At 38.3% G+C, this 23,175-nt stretch overlaps 1 protein-coding gene across 1 annotated transcript; it reads left to right on the top strand.

Annotated features, from left to right (window-relative positions):
* Nucleotides 1-614: 614 nt before the first annotated feature.
* On the top strand, nt 615-22,664 carry LOC126773420 (alpha-tocopherol transfer protein-like). The gene is made up of 7 exons (XM_050494367.1): nt 615-743; nt 3,259-3,367; nt 18,971-19,130; nt 19,912-20,165; nt 20,467-20,573; nt 21,160-21,296; nt 22,096-22,664. The coding sequence occupies exons 2-7, from the start codon at nt 3,274-3,276 to the stop codon at nt 22,193-22,195; spliced, it is 852 nt and encodes a 283-aa protein (XP_050350324.1). The 5' UTR covers nt 615-743; nt 3,259-3,273; the 3' UTR covers nt 22,196-22,664.
* Nucleotides 22,665-23,175: the final 511 nt, after the last annotated feature.

Here is a 23,175-nt window from a genome sequence, read left to right on the forward strand (position 1 = left end):
TATTTAAAAAAATCAAAATTAGTTATTATCCCGCATAATAATATTATATAGAAATAATTTAGATATAGAATATGATATAGAAGTTTTAAAATAAATACCATATACCATGTTTTTTACTATTTTAATATAAGATTACCTGCAACAGCAGGAACTCTAATTTATTTTAAATATATTTTTTAGCTTTACTGCCTTTAAACATTAACATCAGGTTGTGCTTTTAACACCATCAGTAGTGAATAATGATTTTTTTTCGTATCTTGCTAAGGCGTTCAAAGCACTCGATTTGAAGACCAGTTTTTTCTACTTCAAACCCTGAAAATAATATAATAATAAAGATCTGTCATTTTTACACAATTTTAACATATACCTATAGAAATATTAAAAGTATAGATGGTTACATTTTTTATAAATAGTACATTGGCATATACCTATATAATGCAATTTATTGATTGACATATACATACATAGGGTAAGTTATACAAGTCGTGAAGAACAAATGCGAATTCGCTAATCTTAGTTGAACTTCGTGGCATGTGTGACGGTGATTTTCTGTAAGCAATAGATAGGCATACACTCGACTCTTGCGACGTATCTACGTTTACATTGGAATATCGTTTATACTTCATTACTTCATTTGGTAGCGGTACTCAACTACTCACAGTCTCTCAGTAACAGTAGAGACGCGGCACAAAACAGACGCGTCGTATGTTAGTTTATCGTTTCATATAAATGCGTAATACTCAGTAAGTTTAATTTATATTTTTCTTCCGACTCTTAACAGTGAATAAAAATGTGTATACTTAATAGTAATGGCAGGTTTATGGGTTATAACATGCCTAGTTGCTGCTCAATATCTAAAATCGTGAAAATAATTTTATTTCATATAAGATTAAAATCATTTTTATGGTATATTGTTGATGGCCGTTGTTGATTGTAGACGTTGAACTTGAAACTTGAAAGCTAATTAATTCTGTCATATACATATATATATGTACACATATACAAACGGTATATATATATAAATATATAGTACATCTTTAAGATTTTTCTTATTATTGTAGGCAAGTATATAAACACACGTACCTAATCGTATTTAATAAATATTTTGAACACACGAATCGAATACTTGAATTGAATGAGAAAGATTGTCCCGAAAGATCTTGAAACCGGTTTTATCAATACCGGATATTAAGCCACTTTAATTACACAAAATTGACTTTTATAGAATTGATGATGTAGGTTCAATTTTTATTAAATGCATAAGCATTTCTGAGTGCAATCACCGTAAAATAAACTACTTAATAAAATAATAAATCTAGTAATAGAATCAACTTCAAATATTGTAATTAATTATTTTCAATATATGAATGAAAGAAAAAGCCAACCTATTTCTTTATTATTTAATATTTATTTAATTATAAATTATAAGTTTTTTTTATATTATTATTTTATATGTATATAATGTACTGGGGTAAGCGTTCTATGGTGTACCTGATCACGATTGCGACTAAGTAATACTTTTGAGTGTAAACTGTAAACTCATAACTACGGAGTATATAAAAGGCTTATGAAACACTTACAAATAAAAAAATTGGATACATATGAGAGAACATCCACAACTCAGTAAACAGACGTCATATCAGCTCAACGATCAATAAGGCCGCGGTATAATTTAAAATTAGTAACTTCGATTTATTTTTATCACACTTAAGTTTAATTATTTAGATATATATTATATGATAAAAGACTTAAAATGATGACGTCATTTTAAAAGCATGTAAACAAAAAAAATATTCCATGCTTGATATATGTGTTAAGCATAAAGCACCAGTTTTTAAAGATTTCGTTATAGTTGTCTTATCTGATATGAACTTATCTGAAGTACTAAACATTGATCTAGAAATTGACTTAAACTGTTTTTTTTTACCACATAACGATAAAATCTTTACTAATATTACAAATGCGATAGTGAACTTGTTTATTTGTTGTTTGTTCACGCTTTCACTTCCTAACTATTAAACAAAACTTCATGAAATTTGCATACACGTTAGTGGTACAGAATAGGGTATTTAACACCTGCCACCCCTCACATGCGGGTGAAGCCACTGGCGCATATTAGCATACCAATCCATTAAAAATGAATATTTTTATTATTAAAACAAATAAAGAATACAAGCGTGTTTTTTGAATCGTAAATTAATAAAATGTTTAGATTTGAAAATGAGTAAAATATGAACGTGAATTACAACATCCGTAACCGTCTTCCAACGTTGTTCTTCAGAAATATAATTTTTCTTCTTTATTATACCTCACTCCACTCTATTGTGGTCTATTCTATTCATACAATTTGAGAGGTTTTCTACCTCGTTTTTTTTTATACAATTCAATGTCACGCATGTCGGTGAAATAAAAGTTAGAAAATATTATGTCTATCTGCCATAGTCGTGATCATAAAATGAGGTCGTGACCTTATATTCTAGTTCTCAATCTTCCGAAGGTCTAGTACAAAACTCGAAGACACTACGTCAAACATAAAAAAATTGTAGAGGTTAAATTTTATTAAAATAATTAAACAAAATATAATATTTTATACGATATTTTACGTAAAATATTACTTATAACATAACGAGGAAAAAGAAGGAATTAATAGAACTTGTAATAGTTGAGTACTTTATAAAATGATTTTTTTATTACTCATAACAACGATCTTTGTCTCGATTCTTTGAAATAATATCATTTGAATTTCAGTTTTTAAGCAATTTGAATAAATATAAAAGCTACAACTATAAGTATATAAATTTTATATTAAAAAAACTAATCACAAATATTTAATATTATTTTATTTATTAAAATTGAGTTAATATTTTTTATCGATAATATAAATGTCATGTCGGAACTACTCGTATTTTATAACTAAAAAGTTTTTAATCAGAAATCTTAAATTTTCTACCACAATAATAATATGTCACTACGTACAAATGGCACATGTGTATAATAATGTAAATAAACTACGATAAAAATATCTTCAATTTATATATAAAATATAAAAAACTCGACGGTCGAAGGTCTTAATAAATCAGTAAATATATAGGGTATATATAAGGTATGTTTTAATTTTATTCTCGTAAAAATTAAGCTTGAAACAATATAATTTAAATAATAAAATAATTTTAACATATTCACGTTGTATCGTTCTTTGAGCATAAGGAAGTTTAATGAAGGAATACGTGTAATTTTGTAATATCATTTATTTTACAGAAGCAAAAGAATTTTATGAACATGACAACTAAACCAGAAGACTCTACGAAATGTGTAGAAGAATTGAAGGAATGGATCAACCGACAACCTCATCTACCAAAAAATATAGGTATTTAAACACATTTTTTAATAATATATATCGCAATTACTAAAAAAGTTGTAACATGCTTAAATTACATTAAAAAGATCAACAAAATAAAATTACGTGCATATGTTTATATGTATATAGCAAATTTTATTAGGTAGGTACTTAATATTTTTTGAATAACGATATACTGTTTATTTATTTATGTTGTAAAGAGTACCATTTGTAAAAGTTAGACTGAGTCGGTAAATATCCTACTGTTTGCAGCGATCTCGTGTTCAGGTTAACATTATGTTATGGAGCTTCTTCCACCACGTTGATCAAGTTCGGGTTGATGTATAATTATGTATTTTACTACATTATACATTATGTATTTCACTACACTGTTAAACGCGACAAGAAACACATCAAAAGTGATTAGTAAGCGCAATTGAAATTCCTATCAGCTAAAGCCGATCGTCGGTTTAGGTCTACCAACGTGTTCTACCAATGAGTCATTTCAGCTCTAATCTAATTCTAAATATAATCAACATATACTAATTCTTTATTTTATTTTGTTTAAAATATTGTAGGCATTAACATAATACCTAGAAAATACGTCAACGTTTTTTTTTTAAATGAGCTTCAAGCAACTTGGATACCTACGTAGCGTAATTATTATTAACACTTTTTTTAGCATCGGTAAATTAAATAATATATGCTTAGATTTAGAATAATTCACGGAAAACTAACCAAACATTTTTTAATAATGAATAAGATAATAATACAAAAGAATGAATATCATTTAATTTGTGGTGCACTCATTGTTTGAAGAATTCGTCAATGACAAAGTCTTTATAATGGTTTTGTTGAAATAATCAGCTTATTAAAATAGTTAAACTTTTCAAGTCAGTGTTCTTGTAAAAATATGTTATTATTTCGGAATTATTTAACAAATACATACATAATATAACGAATATACATACAGAGCAAAATTAATGAAATAATTGCTTTCGTAAGTAAAAAATTATTATTATGTATGCTATTTTTGATAAATGTTTCTGTGCATTTTGTATTATATGTTGCAATTGAAAACAGTAAAATCAAGGAATCAGGATCCCTCATTTTCGGTGAACATGCATCATGCAAGCAGTACTTTTTTTTTTTTTTCTTCTCGCTGGAAAAATACATTTATGTGTTTCCCCCACATAAGGTGGGGGGGTATGTGGGACTCGCCGGCGCTGAAGGCGCCAGAATACCCACTAAAAAACCAGCGGTACCCACTCCATCTTGTCGGGGGACGTCACGGGATCGCTTGCGCATACTACCGTGCCGTCCCGACGGTTGGCCCGCTTCTGCGGGCCTCCAAATCCTAGGGGGTACTCGGGGTACAGAGACCCCCTGGCCCCGGCGACACTCACGGCGGGAGGAGAAGATGCGCATAGCGCCGACGTCTTCTCCCCGGTCTTCTTCGGCGAAGCGGGTCAGCGGAGGCACTCTCCTCGCGCTCCCGCTCTGCGGCCTCCTTCTGCGACATGACATTTTCGCAGAAGGAGACCATCTCCATCCAGCACCTTTCGCTACCAAGCATAGCATTTATCACGCTCGGCAGCGAAAGGTCTCCGCCGATTAAAGTCGCCAGGGAAAGGCGCTGAGGCCCCCAAGCGGCACACTCCATCAGAGTGTGGCATGCCGTGTCCGTAGGCGCACCACACTCGTGGCAGGAGGGCGTTACCTCCCACCTGACTATTCCGTGCAGGTACTTACCGAAGAATTGCTAAATTGAAGTGGCAGTGGGCGGGGCACATTGCTCGCAGAACCGACGGCCGCTGGGGCAGAAAGGTTCTCGAGTGGCGACCACGAACCGGAAGACGCAGCGTGGGCAGGCCCCCTACAAGGTGGACCGACGACTTAGAACGAGTCGCGGGAAGCCGTTGGATGCGGGCAGCGCAAGATCGGCCAACGTGGAAATCCTTGGGGGAGGCCTTTGTCCAGCAGTGGACGTCTTTCGGCTGGTGATGATGATGATGATGACTTACCGAAGCACCCATGTCCAGTAAGCACCTGAGTCAGTCTGAAGGTCAGTGTGCCGCCTTTTCTCGTTACCCAGCGACTCAAGTGGGGACGGATCGCCTCCACTGTCGCCAGGCCTGCTGATGGGGACCTCAGATCCTCCTCCCACCTGCGAATCAGGGCTTGCTGGGCGAGAGTCCTGATTCGCAGCACCTCCTCCAACCCTGGACGGTCGCCACGCGACCTCACTTCCGCCCGGAACCGGTACACTTCCGCGAGCACCTCCGCCTGGAGCTCCCAAGGCGGATCGCCCGCGAGAAGTGTTGCCGCCGTCCACGACACCGTACGATATCCGCGTATCACCCTCACCGCTATGATTCTCTGCGGCCTTCGCAAGAGAACCTTGTTCCGAGCGGTGAGAGCGTCCACCCAGATGGGAGCACCGTACAGAGCCATGGACCGCACAACACCTCCTACATTTGGTAGGAGCCGGCTTAAGGCAGCAGCAGCGTTGATGAGCTTCGGGCCAAGTTGGACAAAATGCTGCCCGAAACTCCATCTTCCGTCCAGGGTCAGGCCTAGATACTTTATGTGGGCCTGCACCTTAATCACCGTCACCTGGACGGTGATAAACGCCCCTCGAGGGGGGCCTCGACGTGGACCGTGGAATAAGAGGGCCTCCGTTTTTGAGATGGAGACCCTCAAGCCCAACATTCCTATGCGGTCCACTGTGAGCGACGTACCGACTTCGGCCAGGCGAGCCGCCTCCTGATAATTTCGCCCTGTCGCCGTGATGAGAGTGTCGTCCGCATAGCACAACACCCCCATTCTGGGAAGGACGGATGTCCGCAGGAGCCAGTCGAAGCCAACGTTCCACAGAATTGGGCCGAGAACTGACCCCTGTGGAACGCCACAGCCTACCCGACGCCGGACAAGACCCCCCCTCCCAGAGGACTACCCGGTCCTGGAGGTATACCCCCAACAGCCTCCTGAGATAGGAAGGCACCCCGTGGTATCGGAATGCCTCCCCAATAGTCTCGAAAGGAAGACTATTGAAGGCGTTCGCAACATCTATCGATACTGCCAGAACTACGTCCCCTCGGGCCACCGCATCCGTGGTCCGGGTTTTCAGGGCGTTCAGGGCGTCGATAGTTGATCGACCCGCCCTGAACCCGTACTGAGCCTCTGACAGACCCGGCCCCACCTCGTCGAGGTGCTGAATAAGCACCTTTTTTTTTTTATAGAAAAGGAAGGCGGACGAGCATATGGGCCACCTGATGGTAAGTGGTCACCAACGCTCTTAGACATTGGCATTGTAAGAAATGTCAACCATCGCTTACATATCCAATGCGCCACCAACCTTGGGAACTAAGATTTTATGTCCCTTGTGCCTGTAATTACACTGGCTCACTCACCCTTCAAACCGGAACACAACAATATCAAGTATTGCTGTTTTGCGGTAGAATATCTGATGAGTGGGTGGTACCTACCCAGACGAGCTTGCACAAAGCCCTACCACCAGTATAGTAAAGTCCTGGGCAGCAAGAATTTTTTCGAAGAATTTGCCCGTCTCGTTCAGCAGCACAATCGGCCTGTATGCCGAGGAAGAATCTGGCGGTCGACCTTGCTTTGGCAACAAGACCAACTTTCCCTCTTTCCAAGGCTTCGGAAACTGCCCGCTGCACAGACATTGGTCGAACAGCTCCCGAAGCCTTACGCCTAGGTATTCCAGAGCGTCACATAGAACACGCCCTGGAATCCCGTCTGGTCCCGGCGCAGTGTTTTTGGCCCTCAAGCGGTCGAAGGCCACCTCCATCTCCCCCGCCGTGATCAGTGGTGGAGCCACTGTGTCGTCAATCATGGAGCGAGGGACCATCTGTGGAGGGACATGCTTACCTGGGTGGGGGAAAAGTTCCCCGACCAGGCGCAGGAGGAGATCCGATGACATTGTCTCTGTCACGGGGGCACCCTGCGTGCGGAATTTTCCACGCACACCGCGGAACGGACGCCCCCAGGGGTCCCGGTTCAGGCCCGCCAGTAGTTCTTCCCTAGCTTTCTCCTTGGCCTGACTTATCGCCAGCTGTAGGTCTTTTTTCAGCTGACGATAAGCGGCCAATAGCTGTCCCTCCAAGTCCGCATCAAAACCGTTGCGCCTCCTACAACGGACGTAAGCACTTCGCGCCCGGCTGCACGTCGCCCGAAGCTCTGCTATTTCGGGCGACCACCAATACACCTGCCGGCGCGGAGCTCTATGCCGGAACCTAGGCATGGCAGCATCGCAGACCTCTTTGAGGGCACTGCGCATGTGGCCCGCTAGCTCTTCTGCACTGGCGCCCTCCCACCTTCCTGTGGAACCCCACCGCTGTACGATGGCAGCCTCCCTGGCCAGCTCACGATCTAGCTGGCTAAGAGACCACCTCGGAAGCGTGGTTGGCACCCTAGAGGGTTCCACCGACCTGCGAGAGGTAGAGATCTCAAACCGGATGTACCTGTGGTCCGACAGAGTCTCCACCTCCTCCTCTACTCTCCAATTCAACACTCTGCGTGCTACAACATGGGTGGCGAAAGAGATATCCACCACGGACCTCCCCTGTTGCCGCACGCACGTGTAAACCTGCCCCCTGTTGAGTAGGGATACAGGCTGGAGAGTAGTGCCCACACCTGAATGGCCATTCCTCGCGGATTCGTGGCAGGGTTGCCCCAGGCACGTGATTTAGCATTAAAGTCACCCAAGACCAGTATCGGCCTCGGTGACTGCCTGGTCACCGCAGCTCTGATCGAGCCGAGATAAATCTCGAACTCTGCCAGGCCGCGGTTGGGAGAGAAGTACGTACCCACAACAACGAATTCTCTCCACCCTGCCACTACGTAACCCGAGCCCCTCTCAATGAGTGAGAGAGAACTCGTTTCACTCCGGGTAGTAACCACCACGGTGCCGTCCAAGTCTCCTAACCAGTTAGGTAGGGGAGGGACATAATATGGCTCGCAGGCCACAGCTAGGTCGATCTGCCACTCCGCCATGGACTGCAGCAGCAGCAGTTCGTCTGGAGGAACTTTATGTTTGTGCTCATGTTGACATTGAAGCTTCTTCCTCGGCCTGGCGCCGTCCGACATTGGTGGTAGTCTGGGTGCCTAAGACCACCTTACCCTTTGTGATGGGGGGGTTGCACTCCCCTGATCCCATCACGTGCCCAGAGGGCTCACCAGCGTCTGCGCACACAGCACAGCGGAGTTTCTCGGTACAGCCCGCCGACTTGTGGCCATCTACGCCACACCGGAAGCATAGACCCCCCCGTTCCGCTTTGGATGGGCAAAGCACCATCGTGTGGCCAAGGCCCATACACTTGAAGCAGCGCAAAGGGCACTGCTCCAATACGCATACCTTGGCCGAGCTCCACCCTACGAGGAGGCGACCGGCATCTGATATCTTCTTCGCCGCTGTGAGAGGACAGGTGACGCGGACCATTCCCATATATCCGGGACCACGCTGCAACACTCCGCATCTGACTGAGTCAGGGGAGCAGTTCCCTGCACGAGCAACTGCAGCGACCAATTTATCTTTGGTGACGGAATCATCCAATCCCGTCACCTTAAGGTCCACTCGATGCAAGCAGTACTTACCTTGGCAACCCATTGTTCAAAGAAACCTTTTTTAAACCTTATTTACAAGTATCTATAGAAAACTTTTACATTATGTTTTGAATAAAATAGGCTTAGCATATTTAATGCATTTGAAACATAATGCATCGAACCGCAAGCGCTCTTGTCTCTTTTTATATAGATAAGCGTCACCCTTGTTTTTTATGTAATTTTTTTAAGATAGGACTTCATGATCAAATGGGACTCCTGATAGTGAGAGGTTACCTTCACTTGTACACTAGCTCTATATAAGTATGAATCACATTTTACATTAAAATAAAAAATGTTATGAATTGTCGGAAAGCCGGAATAGAGTAATTTGAAGTATTACTGTTCGTTGGTAGATCAACTGATAAGTGAGTGATATCACTCTATGGGCGCGAACCAATACCACTGGGTGGGGAATTCACATAATTTTGTAGTATCTGTATATGGAAAAGCATTCTTTCTATAATCTGCTCTCATTGATATGTTTCCATCATATTAAGTGTCATGACACACTTATGTGTGTAAGCAGGTCGAGTTGGATAAGTTCCATCTTATTATAGAATAGTATTAAGCCGATATAACGTTGACATAAAAAAAACTATTGTACCTATTTATCGAAGAAACGCAGATATAATTTAAATTATTATAATATTAAAAAACATTCTGAGTCGAATATATTACATTCTTGTGGGTAACCATCTGCGTTCAAATGTGAATTAAAAAAATAACTAACTTAATTTTTTAGTAATGAAATAAATTGTGTTGTATTCACGAACAATTTTATACTCGTAGCGGAATCTAGTATCATAATAATGTCCTCCAGATCGTTTTTCGGCCACGGCGGCCAATCTCAAGAGATATTAGCCAACTACGGAGGACATATTAAAGTGCACAAGTGCGTGCGCAAACACAGGTGCACTCTCAATTCCCTAACTCTCATAATCCGATGGGACGGCAATCCGACACGACCGGAAAGGGTTCAGGCGGAGGACCAACGGCTTTACGTACTTTCCGAGGCACGGGAATGTACATACTTTCAACTTCCAGACTCTGGAAATGCTGAACTGCTACTGAGAATTTTCTAACAGAAAAACCCAATAACTTTTTGTTGGCCCGACCTGGGAATTGGACCCAGTATCAGTCAAATCTAGTATATCGTCTATACAAATAAATAAAATTGTAGTTTCCGTCTGTGATTTCAAAATAACTACCTTTTAAAGTTAATATGGCTATTTGCGAGTTACCAAAACCAAAACAATCATTATTTTATTTTTGTATGTCTGTTTGTCTGGGCTAATCTTTGAAATGGCTAAAAATTACAAATGGAAATAATTGAATTCTTATAAAAAGTATTTCAAGGCTCCGCTTAGTCTTAATTTAATCGAAATCCATTGAGTCTATCAGAAGTTCTAAAAATGTACGTATTTTTGTTGTTATAACATACGTTGCGGCCATTAGCTTAGATGGCGGTGTGCTAAATACGTCAATTTTTGAATCGCGGTGTCTTGATTTTCCGGAGTAGGATGACCTTCCTTAAATAAGGCCTTACATATTAGTATTCGCGTTTCGTTCAAATTTGCGTTGTCGTTATTCTGTCGTCGTTTCATCTGATTGTTTTGATTTTTTTCATTAATTTAATTATTACTATTAACTATGTTGTAATTTAGTTCTACTAGCCGTAACTTCTTAAATAATATTTTTGTTTTGAATTTTAGAGATTATAACTGGTTACCTATTCCTTACTTTTAGGGCTTAATAAAGTTTGCATTAAATTGTTTAGTTTTATCCTTACTGTTGTTTCATTAGATAAGAAGGTTTGTATTTTTCTCGCTCTTGATTTACCCATGGGCAACGTATAACGCATACGTAGCATGTTCACGTGTAAGTCATGCCAAAGATGTCGTTGTTCTAGCAAATGGAAGGAGGCATTACAATAATTCAATATATCTATTTATTTTTAATTACTAGAATAAGAATCGCTCTAGCACCATAAAGCGGTTGTGTGTCTTGTGAATATTTGTTATTTCTCCACGCTTGATCACAACTAAAAGATTTCATAATTAACATATTTCGGCCTTTTTAGCCGTTCAACTAGATTCTGGATAATGGCGCGGGCGATGCCGCGGGCCAAGCACTAGTTTATAAGCATATAGAATAATTGTAGTAAAAATTCTTACATCGAAAGATGTTGATAAGTCAACTATTTAGAGGCTGTTTAGTATATGCACGTTCGACCAAATACGATTATTTCGTGAACAATTCTAAAAAAGCAAAGGCATTAAAATGCTCTCAAATATTTAAAGTAATACCTACTAAATAATTCATTTTAATGATTTGTAAAACTAAGTAATTTACAATAGCCTTGGACTAGATACTTCTTCGAGTTAAAATTGTATTGTGAATATTTTTTTACATTTAACAAATTTCTAAAAATATATATATTAAATGGTAAATTAAAATCAGTTTATCAAATACAGAACGAGCATGTGACACTGCTCTGTCAACCATGATCTTGTCGAAGGTTTCTTGTAAGTGTAATGACTCATAAAATAACTTAAAACGTTGTTTTACTAACATTACAAAGATAAACAATATATTTTTAATTTATTCGGCTATTAATCGACATTTTAAGTTTTAAGTTAGCTTGGACATAAACCTGCATAATATCCTCGTATATCGGGTAGGAGTCGCCACAATGTCCGACTCTTAATGTAATATTTATGCAATTATGTTCTTATATCAAGAATACGAATAAGTTTTTAATTGTAATACGAATTAGTCTTTAATTGGTCACTATCGTATTATTTAATAATGTTTTGTATCTACGTAATAATAATAGTGACTAACTTAAAATAACCCTTCAGATCCTGAGGTCCTGATTGAAATCCTGGATCGGTCCAATAAACTATCAGTAACAAACAGTAATTTAACGTTGACAATGTTTATAGTGCCTCGGAAAGCACGTTATATGGCTCTGCGAATTATTTCTGGTCGTGTATGATTGTCGTCTCATCGCATTATAGAATACACCTGTATATTAAAAACGCTGGAAAAACGCCTTACGCGTTTCCCCCTCAGGAACAGTGGGGGGGGTATGTGGGGCTCGCCGATGTCCGAGGCGCCGAGTGCGCCCCGAACAACGGAATACCCACTAAAAAACCAGCGGTACCCTTTCCGTCATAACGAGGAGCGCCACGGGATCGCTTGCGCATGCTACCGCGACGCTCTGACGGGCGGCCTGCGTATGCTGGCCTCCATTCTCTAGGGGGATTACCAGGGTACTGAAGAACCCCCTAGTCCCGGCGACACCTATTGCGGCGGAGGGAGAAGGTGCGCATAGCGCCTCGTTATTCTCCCCAGTCTTCTTCGGCGGAGCAGGCTTGCAGCGGCGTCCTCTTACCGCTCCCGCTCCGCGGCCTCCTTCTGCGACATTACATTTTCACAGAAGGAGACCATTTCCGACCAGCACTCATCGCTTCCGAGCATCGCGTTGATGATGCTCGGCAAGGAGAGGTCTCCGCCGACAACTGCCGCCAGAGAAAGTCTCTGGGGCCCCCACGCGGCACTATGCCGGCATAGAGGCGCTGACATAGCGATCCCGGTCCTCCCACGTTGGGTAGGAGGCGACCCAAGGCGGCAGCTGTGTTGATGAGTTTCGGGACGAGTTGCACTAAGTGCTGTCTGAAGCTCCATCGCCCGTCCAGGATCAGGCCCAGATACTTCATCTGGGCCTGCACCTTGATCACCGTCCCGTGATACGGGATACTCGCCCCCCCGAGGGAGGCCTCTCCGTGGACCGTGGAAGAGGAGAGCCTCCGTTTTGGATATGGAGACTCTCAGGCCCAGCATTTCCATTCGGTCCACGGTCAAAGTTGTTCCAACTTCGGCCAGGCGGGCCGCCTCCCCAAAATCCCGCCCCGTCGCGGTAATGAGGGTGTTGTCTGCGTAACACAACAACCCCATACCGGGAAGGACGGGTGCCTTCAGAAGCCAATCAAAGCCGACGTTCCACAGAATTGGGCCGAGGACCGACCCCTGTGGAACGCCGCAGCCTACCCGACGCCGGACCAATTCACCGTCGCCTCCTGCCCATACGACCTCCCTGTCCTGGAGGTACGCCTCCAACAGTCTCCTCAGATAGATCGGCACCCCTTGGTATCGGAGTGCATCCCTGATCGTCTCGAATGGGAGACTATTAAAGGCGTTTGCAACGTCTAACGACACCGGCAGGACCAATTGCCCCTGGGCAATTGCTTCTGTGGTCCGAGTCTTCAGGGCGTTCAAGGCGTTGATCGTCGAACGTCCCGCCCTGAACCCGAACTGAGCCTCCGAGAGACCCGGACCAGCCTCGTCGATGTGTTGAACGAGACGAGCTGCGAGAATCTTCTCAAATTTGCCCGTCTCGTTCAGCACCACTATCGGCCTGTATGCCGAAGAGGAGCCTGGTGCCCGCCCCTCCTTTAGCAAGAGCACCAACTTCCCTTGCTTCCAAGGCTTCGGAAACTGCCCGCTGCGCAGACATTCGTTGAACAACTCCCGAAGCCTTGTACCTAGGTATTCCAGGGCATCGCACAGAACACGCCCTGGGACACCGTCCGGACCCGGCGCCATGTTTTTGGCCCTCAAGCGGCCGAGAGCCATTTACATTTCTCGTTCCGTGATCAATGGTGGAGCCACTAGATCTTCTATCACAGAGCGAGGGGCCATCTGTGGAGGAACAAACTCGCCTGGGTGGGGAAACAGTTCCCCGAGCTGCTGCAGGACGAGCTCCGGCAGCAGCGTCTCCGTCACGGGGGTGGTTTGGGTGTGGAATTTTCCGCGAACCCCTCGATATGCTCGCCCCCATGGGTTTCGGTTGAGGCTCACCAGCAGCTCTTCCCTCACCTTCTCTTTGGCCCGACTTATTGCCAGCTGCAGGTCCTTTTGTAGCTGGCGGTAAGGGGCCAAAAGCCGTCCTTCTAGGTCCACGAGGCCGTTGCGCCTTCGACAGCGGACGTAGCCCGCCGCGTCCGATTGCACGTCGCCCGAAGCTCGGCTATTTCGGGCGACCACCAGTACACATGCCGGCGCTGGGCTCTGCGACGGGTCCTCGGCATGGCCTCATCGCAGACCTCTTTGAGGGCACGGCTCATGCGGTCCGCCAGCTCTTCCACGATGGCACCCTCCCTCCGTCCCGCACATTTTAAGACATAAAAATCCTTCACTTGACAAAATATTTTAAATCCTTCTTGACATCTAAAAATCCTCCTGTGCATAAATTTTTCAATAACTATAATACAAAAAAAAAACCAAAAGAACGAGTCTTACCGAGTGACATGTAACTTTTACCATCTTCTACTATATAGACTATTAATATTCTTAAAATTCGAGTTCTGTTTCTGACAATACATCTACTTTTTTTATTATATATAAAATATTATTATATAACAGAACAATATAAGATCGTTTTGTTCTTATTTGAATACTTATTAAGCAAATAAAGAACTCGAATTCAGTTTTGATTTGGACTCTGTTATTACCACTTGATAGCTATTGTGAACGACAATGAGTCGTTTTGTTCGTAAAGACTTACCAGACTCATTTGACATATTATAGAAAAGAATACCTTATTGTAAAGAGATAAGGTTTAAATTCATCATTTTTATAAAATTTTATTCTTCTATCATTACATTATGTTACCTTTAACATTAATATATACAACACCAGCAAAATAGGACTTAATGTGCATTTTTTTGTTTCATCGTTTTGTTCATCTTCTGTTATATACATTCTATCTCATTTAAGTAAATATATAAAAGTTTTAAAAGTCATTAATTGTCAATAAATGAGCTAGTATAAACCATATTAAACTTTTTCAAACATTCATAAACTTTTTACTATAAAATGTGATGAACATGTGGGCGGTCCAGACGGGCTTGCCAGTAAACCTTCATATAGTAATATTAAAAGCTTTGAAGATGTAAAATTAGATCAAACCCCTTTATTTTGTTATTACTATATGCTTTTGCATGATCTAATCTAGAAATTATAATCAATACTAAAGACTCTACATTAAAATTATAACGAGTTCGACGAAATTTACTAATTTTTCAGCTTATGAATGCCAGTTTCAGAATCGCGCGCATCAGAATGAATGTACAAAGTTGCCAATCAGCTTTAAAATACTACCAGTATTCAATACCTAATTAGTAATATTTAGTACCTTTGTTTATATATTTGGTACCTATGGATTATCAATGAAATTTTATTTAAAAAATGGCCAGTCATTCTGATGTCAAGATGACCGGCCGTTTATGATCTTCGCATAAAGGCTCCGTATTGAGCATTTGGTTTTTCATATCATTTAGTAGGTACGTATTTGGTACTGGGACTTACATTTTATTTGATCACTAACTCAAAAAATAAAGAATATATGAGTTAAACGTTTAGTGCAACAATTTTTTACAAATTAACGGTTTGGCGAGTAGACTAAGTTCAAAAGTTAACTAACAGAGAAGTTTTACAGAAATTAAAATATTAACTGTTTCTTCTCAATACACATTTGTAATGTTATATATGTACGGAAAAATGTTAATGATTTTGTGAGAAAATGTGATACTCATAACATTAGTACAAGAGACAAACACAAACTAATTACTCCTGTTACTTGACTGCATAGAGTAAGTAACTCTTTTGTGGGGCAATGTATACGGTTCACACATATAGTAGTTTTGTTGATCGAAGGTTCTACAATGGATCCCAGAAAGCATTCAAAATGCTTTAGTTGCTTCAGTAAAGGAACGCTTGTGTGCTAAAAGTTATCATACAATAAATGAATTTATGAACAATAGCACACCTTGGGAATGAAACGATCACCACCTGGCTATTTAATTTTTTTTTACACTATAAACGAAACATGACAAAAAAACCCGCTGAGTTTCTTTCGCTGGTTGTTCTCAGTGCTGGGTGTTTCTTTTTAACCAAACCGGTGGTAGTTTCTAGTTTGACTATCAATAAGTAAGGCAAACCATTTCTTAATATTAGTATGATTTCTTGTGGCTTAATCGATATCTTAGACATCTGTTTCCTGGAAAATTAATCTCATTCGCAGGGCTGTTACTTGGCCACCCAGTTCATCAAACCTCGCTTCAACCTATCATTTTCGGTTAACCTCATTTATTGTCCGCTTTAGACAACGCTTATTAGATGTCGTTTAACATACAAACCATTATAAACTTTTATTATACTCATTATACATACATTTAAAAAAATCTAGTTCCTCTACATTACTTATTGGTTCGTTTATGTGAGATTTTGAGTAAGACAATGATATTCCAATGCAATGATATTATAACATTTGTTATAAACAAAATTTTACGATTTTAATTGTATAATTAATACTATAATATAATTTTACTATAAATTACTATAATTTACTTAATTTTTACTATAAATATTTTTGCAACGTGTTTTTGAATGAGACAATAAAATAAGACAGAAAATATAAAACTATAGACTTAAGTAATTGAAACATTTAAATTACCACTTTGTTCTGAGAGTATAAAACGGGTAGTTCAAGCATGACCGTCACGCTAGATGTTGGATGCTACTTGAGAATAAATGTCTCAAAAATGCTTTATACAAGTTGGGTTATAAGTCAGAGGGCGTCCGAAAATAGTGAACCGAGATGATTCGCATTAGCGTTGTTATCTCAATTATTTGATACATTTTATGTAAGTCGTATGAAATTGTTTGTGTGTTCATTTCACATGATATTTGTGTGATCATACATATTTGTTCTTATCTTTTTATGACACAAGTAGTTGAACTTAAACTTTTCCACGAAATTGTAACCTTGTTACTCTTAATTACTACATTAAACTTTCGGTAGATAGAAATAATTAATAAAAGCTATGAGGTATTTTAAAATAACTCCGGTTACCAAAAATATACGAAATTATTATTCGTTTTTCCGTTATTACCGTTCACGACTAATCTACTTATCACAAAATATCGATAATGTTGTCATCACAGATTATATAATCATTATGACTAACATATGCATCGTTTGATTTCAAAATTCTACGAATATCTCGTATGGTAATAGTTATAATATTATTATATTTTCACATGGATATTGATCTCTTATTCTTATAAACCGTTAAGGCGTTTTAACTTTTGGCAATTTAAAAGAAAATTAGAGCGCGATTTGGTCTTCCCATTTTATAAAAATCGTATTTTAAATAAAAAAATATATATATATTTTATTCTTAAAGCTGTTTTTTTATATTATATAATAATAATAAAATAATACTTGATGGATAACGCGCTACTTAAACTATTATTATAGTCTCTATGACCTTCGTTTTGTAATATAAAAACGCATTAAGGATTTTGCGAAACTTTTATTTTTAAGCGAGCAGTGCACAGATGAAATAAGTAATCTTTATGTAAAAATAAGTGTTGAAATGTTTTCCCATAAAACTTTTATTACGTTTAATTAACGATCTACGTGTTATAAAAATATTACCTCATTCGAAGATACAATAATAATTTATAATATAACATAGTTTTTTATTAAACTATGACAATTTATTGCTCATCAATATTATCATAGTAGTATTTGCGAGTTATATATATATATATACTTTATTTTATAAAATAGGATATATTTAAAGCATGGAGTTAATATTAGTTGATTTTCCCGGATATATCAATTTTATTAATATATAAAAAAAACTATTAATAGATAACTACTGAGTTTTCCGAGTTTTTAAACTTATTCTCGGTAGAACATTCATTTCGAACAGGCGCGGCGGTGGTAACATTACCTTTAATATAACCTTGTTAATTATGACATATAAGTGCTTGTAAGCACCTACTTTAATGAAGTATATCTTGTTTTTATATATATTTATTTTATAAAATCACTTACAAGAATGTATTAAAAGTTACATTAAAATATAGGTACAACACAATGGAAATGTTTCCATGGAAAGATAATCCATCTTTATAATGTAAAGTTCACATACGTACGTACGTTTTCATACCTTACAGATTCATTGTTATGGAACAATCTTTTTTATTTATACCTACTATCGAGAACTAGCTTACTAACTAATATACATGATACTAAACGACTATTTTGCCTGTTAAAAGGTCAATGACATTTTATACCATTCTGTAATATTAGCGGCTAGCGCTGCAAATAAGATCAAAGTCGCACATACCACGTGACTGTAATAATTAGAGCTGGATAAAATATACTCATATTCATACCGAAATACCGCATAACAAAATATTGGTTACGTACTACACAAAATACTGATCAATATAACTGATCCGAATAACTTGATAAAGGATTATGTTATATAATATGATAAGAAAGCGTGGAGTTAGCATTCGACGCTTTTCATGAAGGTTAAATATTAAAAATTTAAGTGTATTTCATTAACATACCTTTGTAATTTCACTGTCGTAAAAAATTAACTGCTGAGATTTTTGCCGGTTCTCTTCAGTAAAACCTATCAAACCGGTGGTGCTTTTAAATTCAATTAAAATTTGTAAAATGACAAGTGGCTACTAGAGCCTTTATAGTATTTTATAGCTAAGTAAGTAAGTAAGCCTGTAAATGTCCCACTGCTGGGCTAAGGCCTCCTCTCCCTTTTTGGGGAGAAGGCTTGGAGCTTATTCCACCGCGCTGCTCCAATGCGGGTTGGTGGAATGTGGCATAATTTCGATGAAATTAGACACATGCAGGTTTCCTCACGATGTTTTCCTTCACCGAAATGCACGAGATGAATTATAAACAGAAATTAAGCACATGTAAATTCAGAGGTGCTTGCCCGGGTTTGAACCCACGTTCATCGGTTAAGATTCACGCGTTCTTACCATTGGGCCATCTCGACATTTCATTTTATAGTTATTGTATAATATATTAGATTTTCTTTATTTTATAGACGATTTTGCAAGGAATATTACTTTTAGTAGCGATTGAAAGTGATACAATGCGAACATCAAATGTTTCAGGTAATAATCTCTTGCTCCGGTTCGCGCATAGCTGTTACTATGACTTGGAAAAAACAAAGAAGGCGTTGGAAATGTTTTTTACGGTGAGAGGAACATGTTCCGATCTCCTCACGAACAGGGATCCCCAGTCGGCGCAAATGCAGAAAGTTATTAAAATTATGTGAGTTTTAATTTGTAAAACGTAAAATTAATTAATACGTATATATTTATCATACAGTTTTTATTTACCATTGACTTAAAGCAGTAGCAATATATTTTCTATAATTGTAGTTGTATTCGTAGGAGTAATTTTAAGTTCGTGGTAGAGTGCCGTTTGGAATAGTCTGGACTCTGGATAGATTTAATCAGTTCATTTTTTACCACGAGTGTTAATTATGAAGTTAACTTTGCAATTATAGACATAATTGACTCACTTTAAATTAAATAGGTGCGATAATAATGCATGTTATAGCTCATATTATTTAAAAAGCTGCGACCTAATTGGTCATTTATCATCTAGCTCAATCAAGACTTTGTATACTTGTGCGCCAGTGTGAAAGCTTGATAAACAAGATTTCGTGTTTGGTATCGCATTTACGTTAAGCATCACTTAGATCAATCACGTCTAGGGATCGTCCGTTGGATCTGCTCTTATGCGAGATGGAGTTTATATACGTACAAGTTTTCTTTCCTCACGGTAATTACCTTACCGAATACTTCCGTATTGAAATCGACGAAATTTCTTTTAGATCAATATTTTCTATGCATAATCTCGTCTCACTACTGTACTTTATGCTTAATTCGGGGACCAAACACGACAGTGTGAGAAGAAGTAAATGTTTACCTGGTTCAGGTTAAGACGTAGGGAACCTAACGTCCCAACCCCTCCACACACACACACATTATCTAGTTTAAAAAAAGGGTTAGATATAAGCTCTAAATCATTATTTCGAAAATTCCAGAGACCTCTGTCAATATCGCATATCCGGCAACAGATGGCTTTGGATCTGGCAGCTAAACGATCCGGGTCTAGAAAATTACGATTATATATCAGATGTCAAATTTTTTTTCCTGAGTACTGACTGTAATTTCCTTGTGGGCGAAGATTTACCAGAAGAGGATATAGTCATGATGGATGCAAAGGACATTACACTGAGATTTCTAACTAAGATTAACCTGTCAGTAGCGAGAAGACTAGCGAAGTATCAGGAGGCAAGTATGAAATATTAAAACAGCATACTATGTGTACAACAGTGTATGTAACTATTGTATAATAAAACAATGAATTTAATAGAAACAGTGACAAACAGTATATTAACTTGAGAAGTAAAAATAAACTTGCAACACTTTTTAGTTTCAATTTTTCGACTTCGCAAAGTAATCAATTCATTAATCGAGTCTCGCAGATCATTTTATTATATTTTTTTACAAATTAATAAAAATATTTTTAAGAAATGTTAATATTACATATTACTTTAAAATGAATAATTTATATCTTTAAAAATAAATACAGGAAGCAATGCCCATCAGACTTAAACAGATACACGTTGTGAACGCCCCGCCTTTCATAGACAAAATATACGGAGCCTTAAAACCTTTCATGAAGAAAGAGATTACGGAAATGGTTTGTATCTAATTATTATTTAACAGCAATTTTTCTTTACATTTACATCTATCTCTTTCAGTTGGAAGATAATTCTGTGGTGACATAGGCAAACGGTTCAAATATTGGAAACGAATTCAATATAATTATGTTTAAATACTCAATATTTTTTTATATCAATTACCGCATTGATCTATTTAGTTCTCATTAGTTTAGTCTAGGCTAGAGTATAAAGCTGTTAACCTTAATGTCCCGAGCTTAATGCATGGGAATTCTATGTTCCCAAAGTTTGGAAATTGCAAATGTTAACACCACGAGTGTTTTTTTGCCTCTATCCGATTGTGTCGGATTTCCTATTCACGTGTATGATTTATTTTCGGATTGATAGTTTGGGTTATGGATATATGTTGTCTCTTAATAAAAGTCAAATTATGTTCTCCTGATCGATTTCGGTCACGGGAGCCAATCTCAAGAGAGATTAGCCAACACCGCAAGACATATTATAGTGCACAAATGTGTGCGCAAACACAAATGCATATATACATATATATAGTCAATAAACCGATGAAAGAATATTAACAAATTCCTAAACTAATTTTCCTTACAGATACATTTCCATCCGCCAAAGTCAGAGACATTATACAAGTATTTTAGCAAGGACGAATTGCCGTCCAACTACGGCGGAACTCGACCTTCTATGCTCGAACTCAAGGAGGATGTCATGGCGAAAATCGCGAGCAATAGGTGAGGAAAAACATAACCTTTGAATGGTTTAAATCTGTATGTGACTTTGTTATATGCGTAGTCGTCTTTCGCGTCTATGCATTTGTTCGCTAACTTCTAAATAACACTTTAGATATTGATGCGGCTTCTGCGGTTGTTTAAAAATATATCTTCAAAAACGTTAAGTATATCTTAATTGATATTATGTTATATTTCTTAGAACAATACCTAAAATATTTTTTTCATCAATTAAATTTTTACAATATTTCATTTAGTTTCAATTTATTAACTTGAAATATACAATATTGAAACATAATATACAATATTGAACTTGAAATATACAATTGAGCTATACAATGAAGTAAAATACTCGCAATAAAAATAACTTTTCATAAGGCAGCTTAAATTTTTCATTTACACATTTTGTACCTATAAGACTGTTTTTTATGCGTTATTATTTATAATATACAAATTAATTATGTTAAAAATAAACTTAACTAAGGCCGATGAAAATCTTATATTCATTTTTAATAAAGAATTTTATTTTAAATATATGTACACTGTTTACGGATGTTTTTTTGTCTGATTGTTTTAAAAAAATGTCATTAAGTATACATTATCAGTGGCTAGGCTATATAAAATCCCGATTATTTGACTATAACATCGATTATTGTTTTTTAATAATATAGTTTTTATACGTAATATTCTGTCCTTATAAACACAGACATCAGAAAATAAAATGGCCCCTTATTTACAATAATAATGCGCTCCGTAGCCAAATTTCGCACAAAAATATCTATAACGTTGATATTACTTTCAGAGATGCATTGTTAGACGAAAATCTATGGAGGATCGTCGATAAGAAAAAAACCGAATCGTCCATAGATGCTGGATCATTCCGAACCCTCGCTATTGACTAAAGTATATTTGTATACGTTGCTATGTAAGTAACAAGGTTCTGGCTGTGTTAAAAATGCACAAACAACCCATATATGTGTGTTAGATAACAATATTTTTATTCTATTTTTGTATATATTTAACATAATATCGATAAGTTTTATCAACAACAATGTACTGGCTGTGCTGACAATATACACTATTATATTAATTTGTAAACATACACAATAACATTTGAAAGACACTAGCATATATGTGCTAAAAATACATACATATGTGTAAAATTCAATGGATTGAAATACTTTTTTTTTTATATTTATATTAAAAATATAATTAAGCTTTGTATAAACTATATAAATATTGTAAAAGTTTGTGAAATGTGTGTGTGAAATCCACGTGAAAAATATTGGGAACCTGTACGTCAAAATATTTTGTTTTGTATAAGAATATTACGTTTTATTAAAAAATATAATATACATTTCTTTCAATCTCTTCACCCCTTTTTTTATCGCTGGAAAAACGAGTTACGCGTTTCCACCACGGGAACAGTGGGGGGGTATGTGGGGCTCGCCGGTGTCTAAGGCGCCGAGTGCGCCGAACATCGGAATACCCACTAAAAAACCAGAGGTACCCTTTTCGTCTTAGCAAGGAGCGGCACGGGATCGCTTTCGCATGCTACCGTGAATCTCTTCTCCCTGCTGAAATATGACGCACACAGACTTTTTCTATAAAAATGTTATTGTTTATTTTTTAAGCAACAAACGTTTTGTTTCAATAAAAAAATCAACTTTAGTTGACTCAAGTATCATACCAGTACGGTACTGTCGTACCATATTAATTGTTGCGTATCTCGAACCACTTTCGGACTCAGCTGCAAAACACAAGTGTGAAAGAGTTCAGGGTAGGGCCTTCAGCTCTCCGAAGGACGAGAATGTACGGCAATGTAAATGTTATCGGCCGTACCCAAAGATTATATCCAGGAACGCGGGACCTGTGGTAAGCT

The sequence above is a fragment of the Nymphalis io genome, chromosome 14 (assembly GCF_905147045.1).
Source record: "Nymphalis io chromosome 14, ilAglIoxx1.1, whole genome shotgun sequence".
NCBI classification, from domain to species: Eukaryota; Metazoa; Arthropoda; class Insecta; order Lepidoptera; family Nymphalidae; genus Nymphalis; species Nymphalis io.

Coding starts and splice junctions, on each gene's coding strand:
- LOC126773420 (XM_050494367.1), top strand. CDS start 3,274: ATGAACATGACAACTAAACCAGAAGACTCTACGAAATGTGTAGAAGAA. Junction 3,368..18,970: donor TCATCTACCAAAAAATATAG/GTATTTAAACAC, acceptor CAAATGTTTCAG/GTAATAATCTCTTGCTCCGG. Junction 20,166..20,466: donor AGCGAAGTATCAGGAGGCAA/GTATGAAATATT, acceptor AAATACAGGAAG/CAATGCCCATCAGACTTAAA.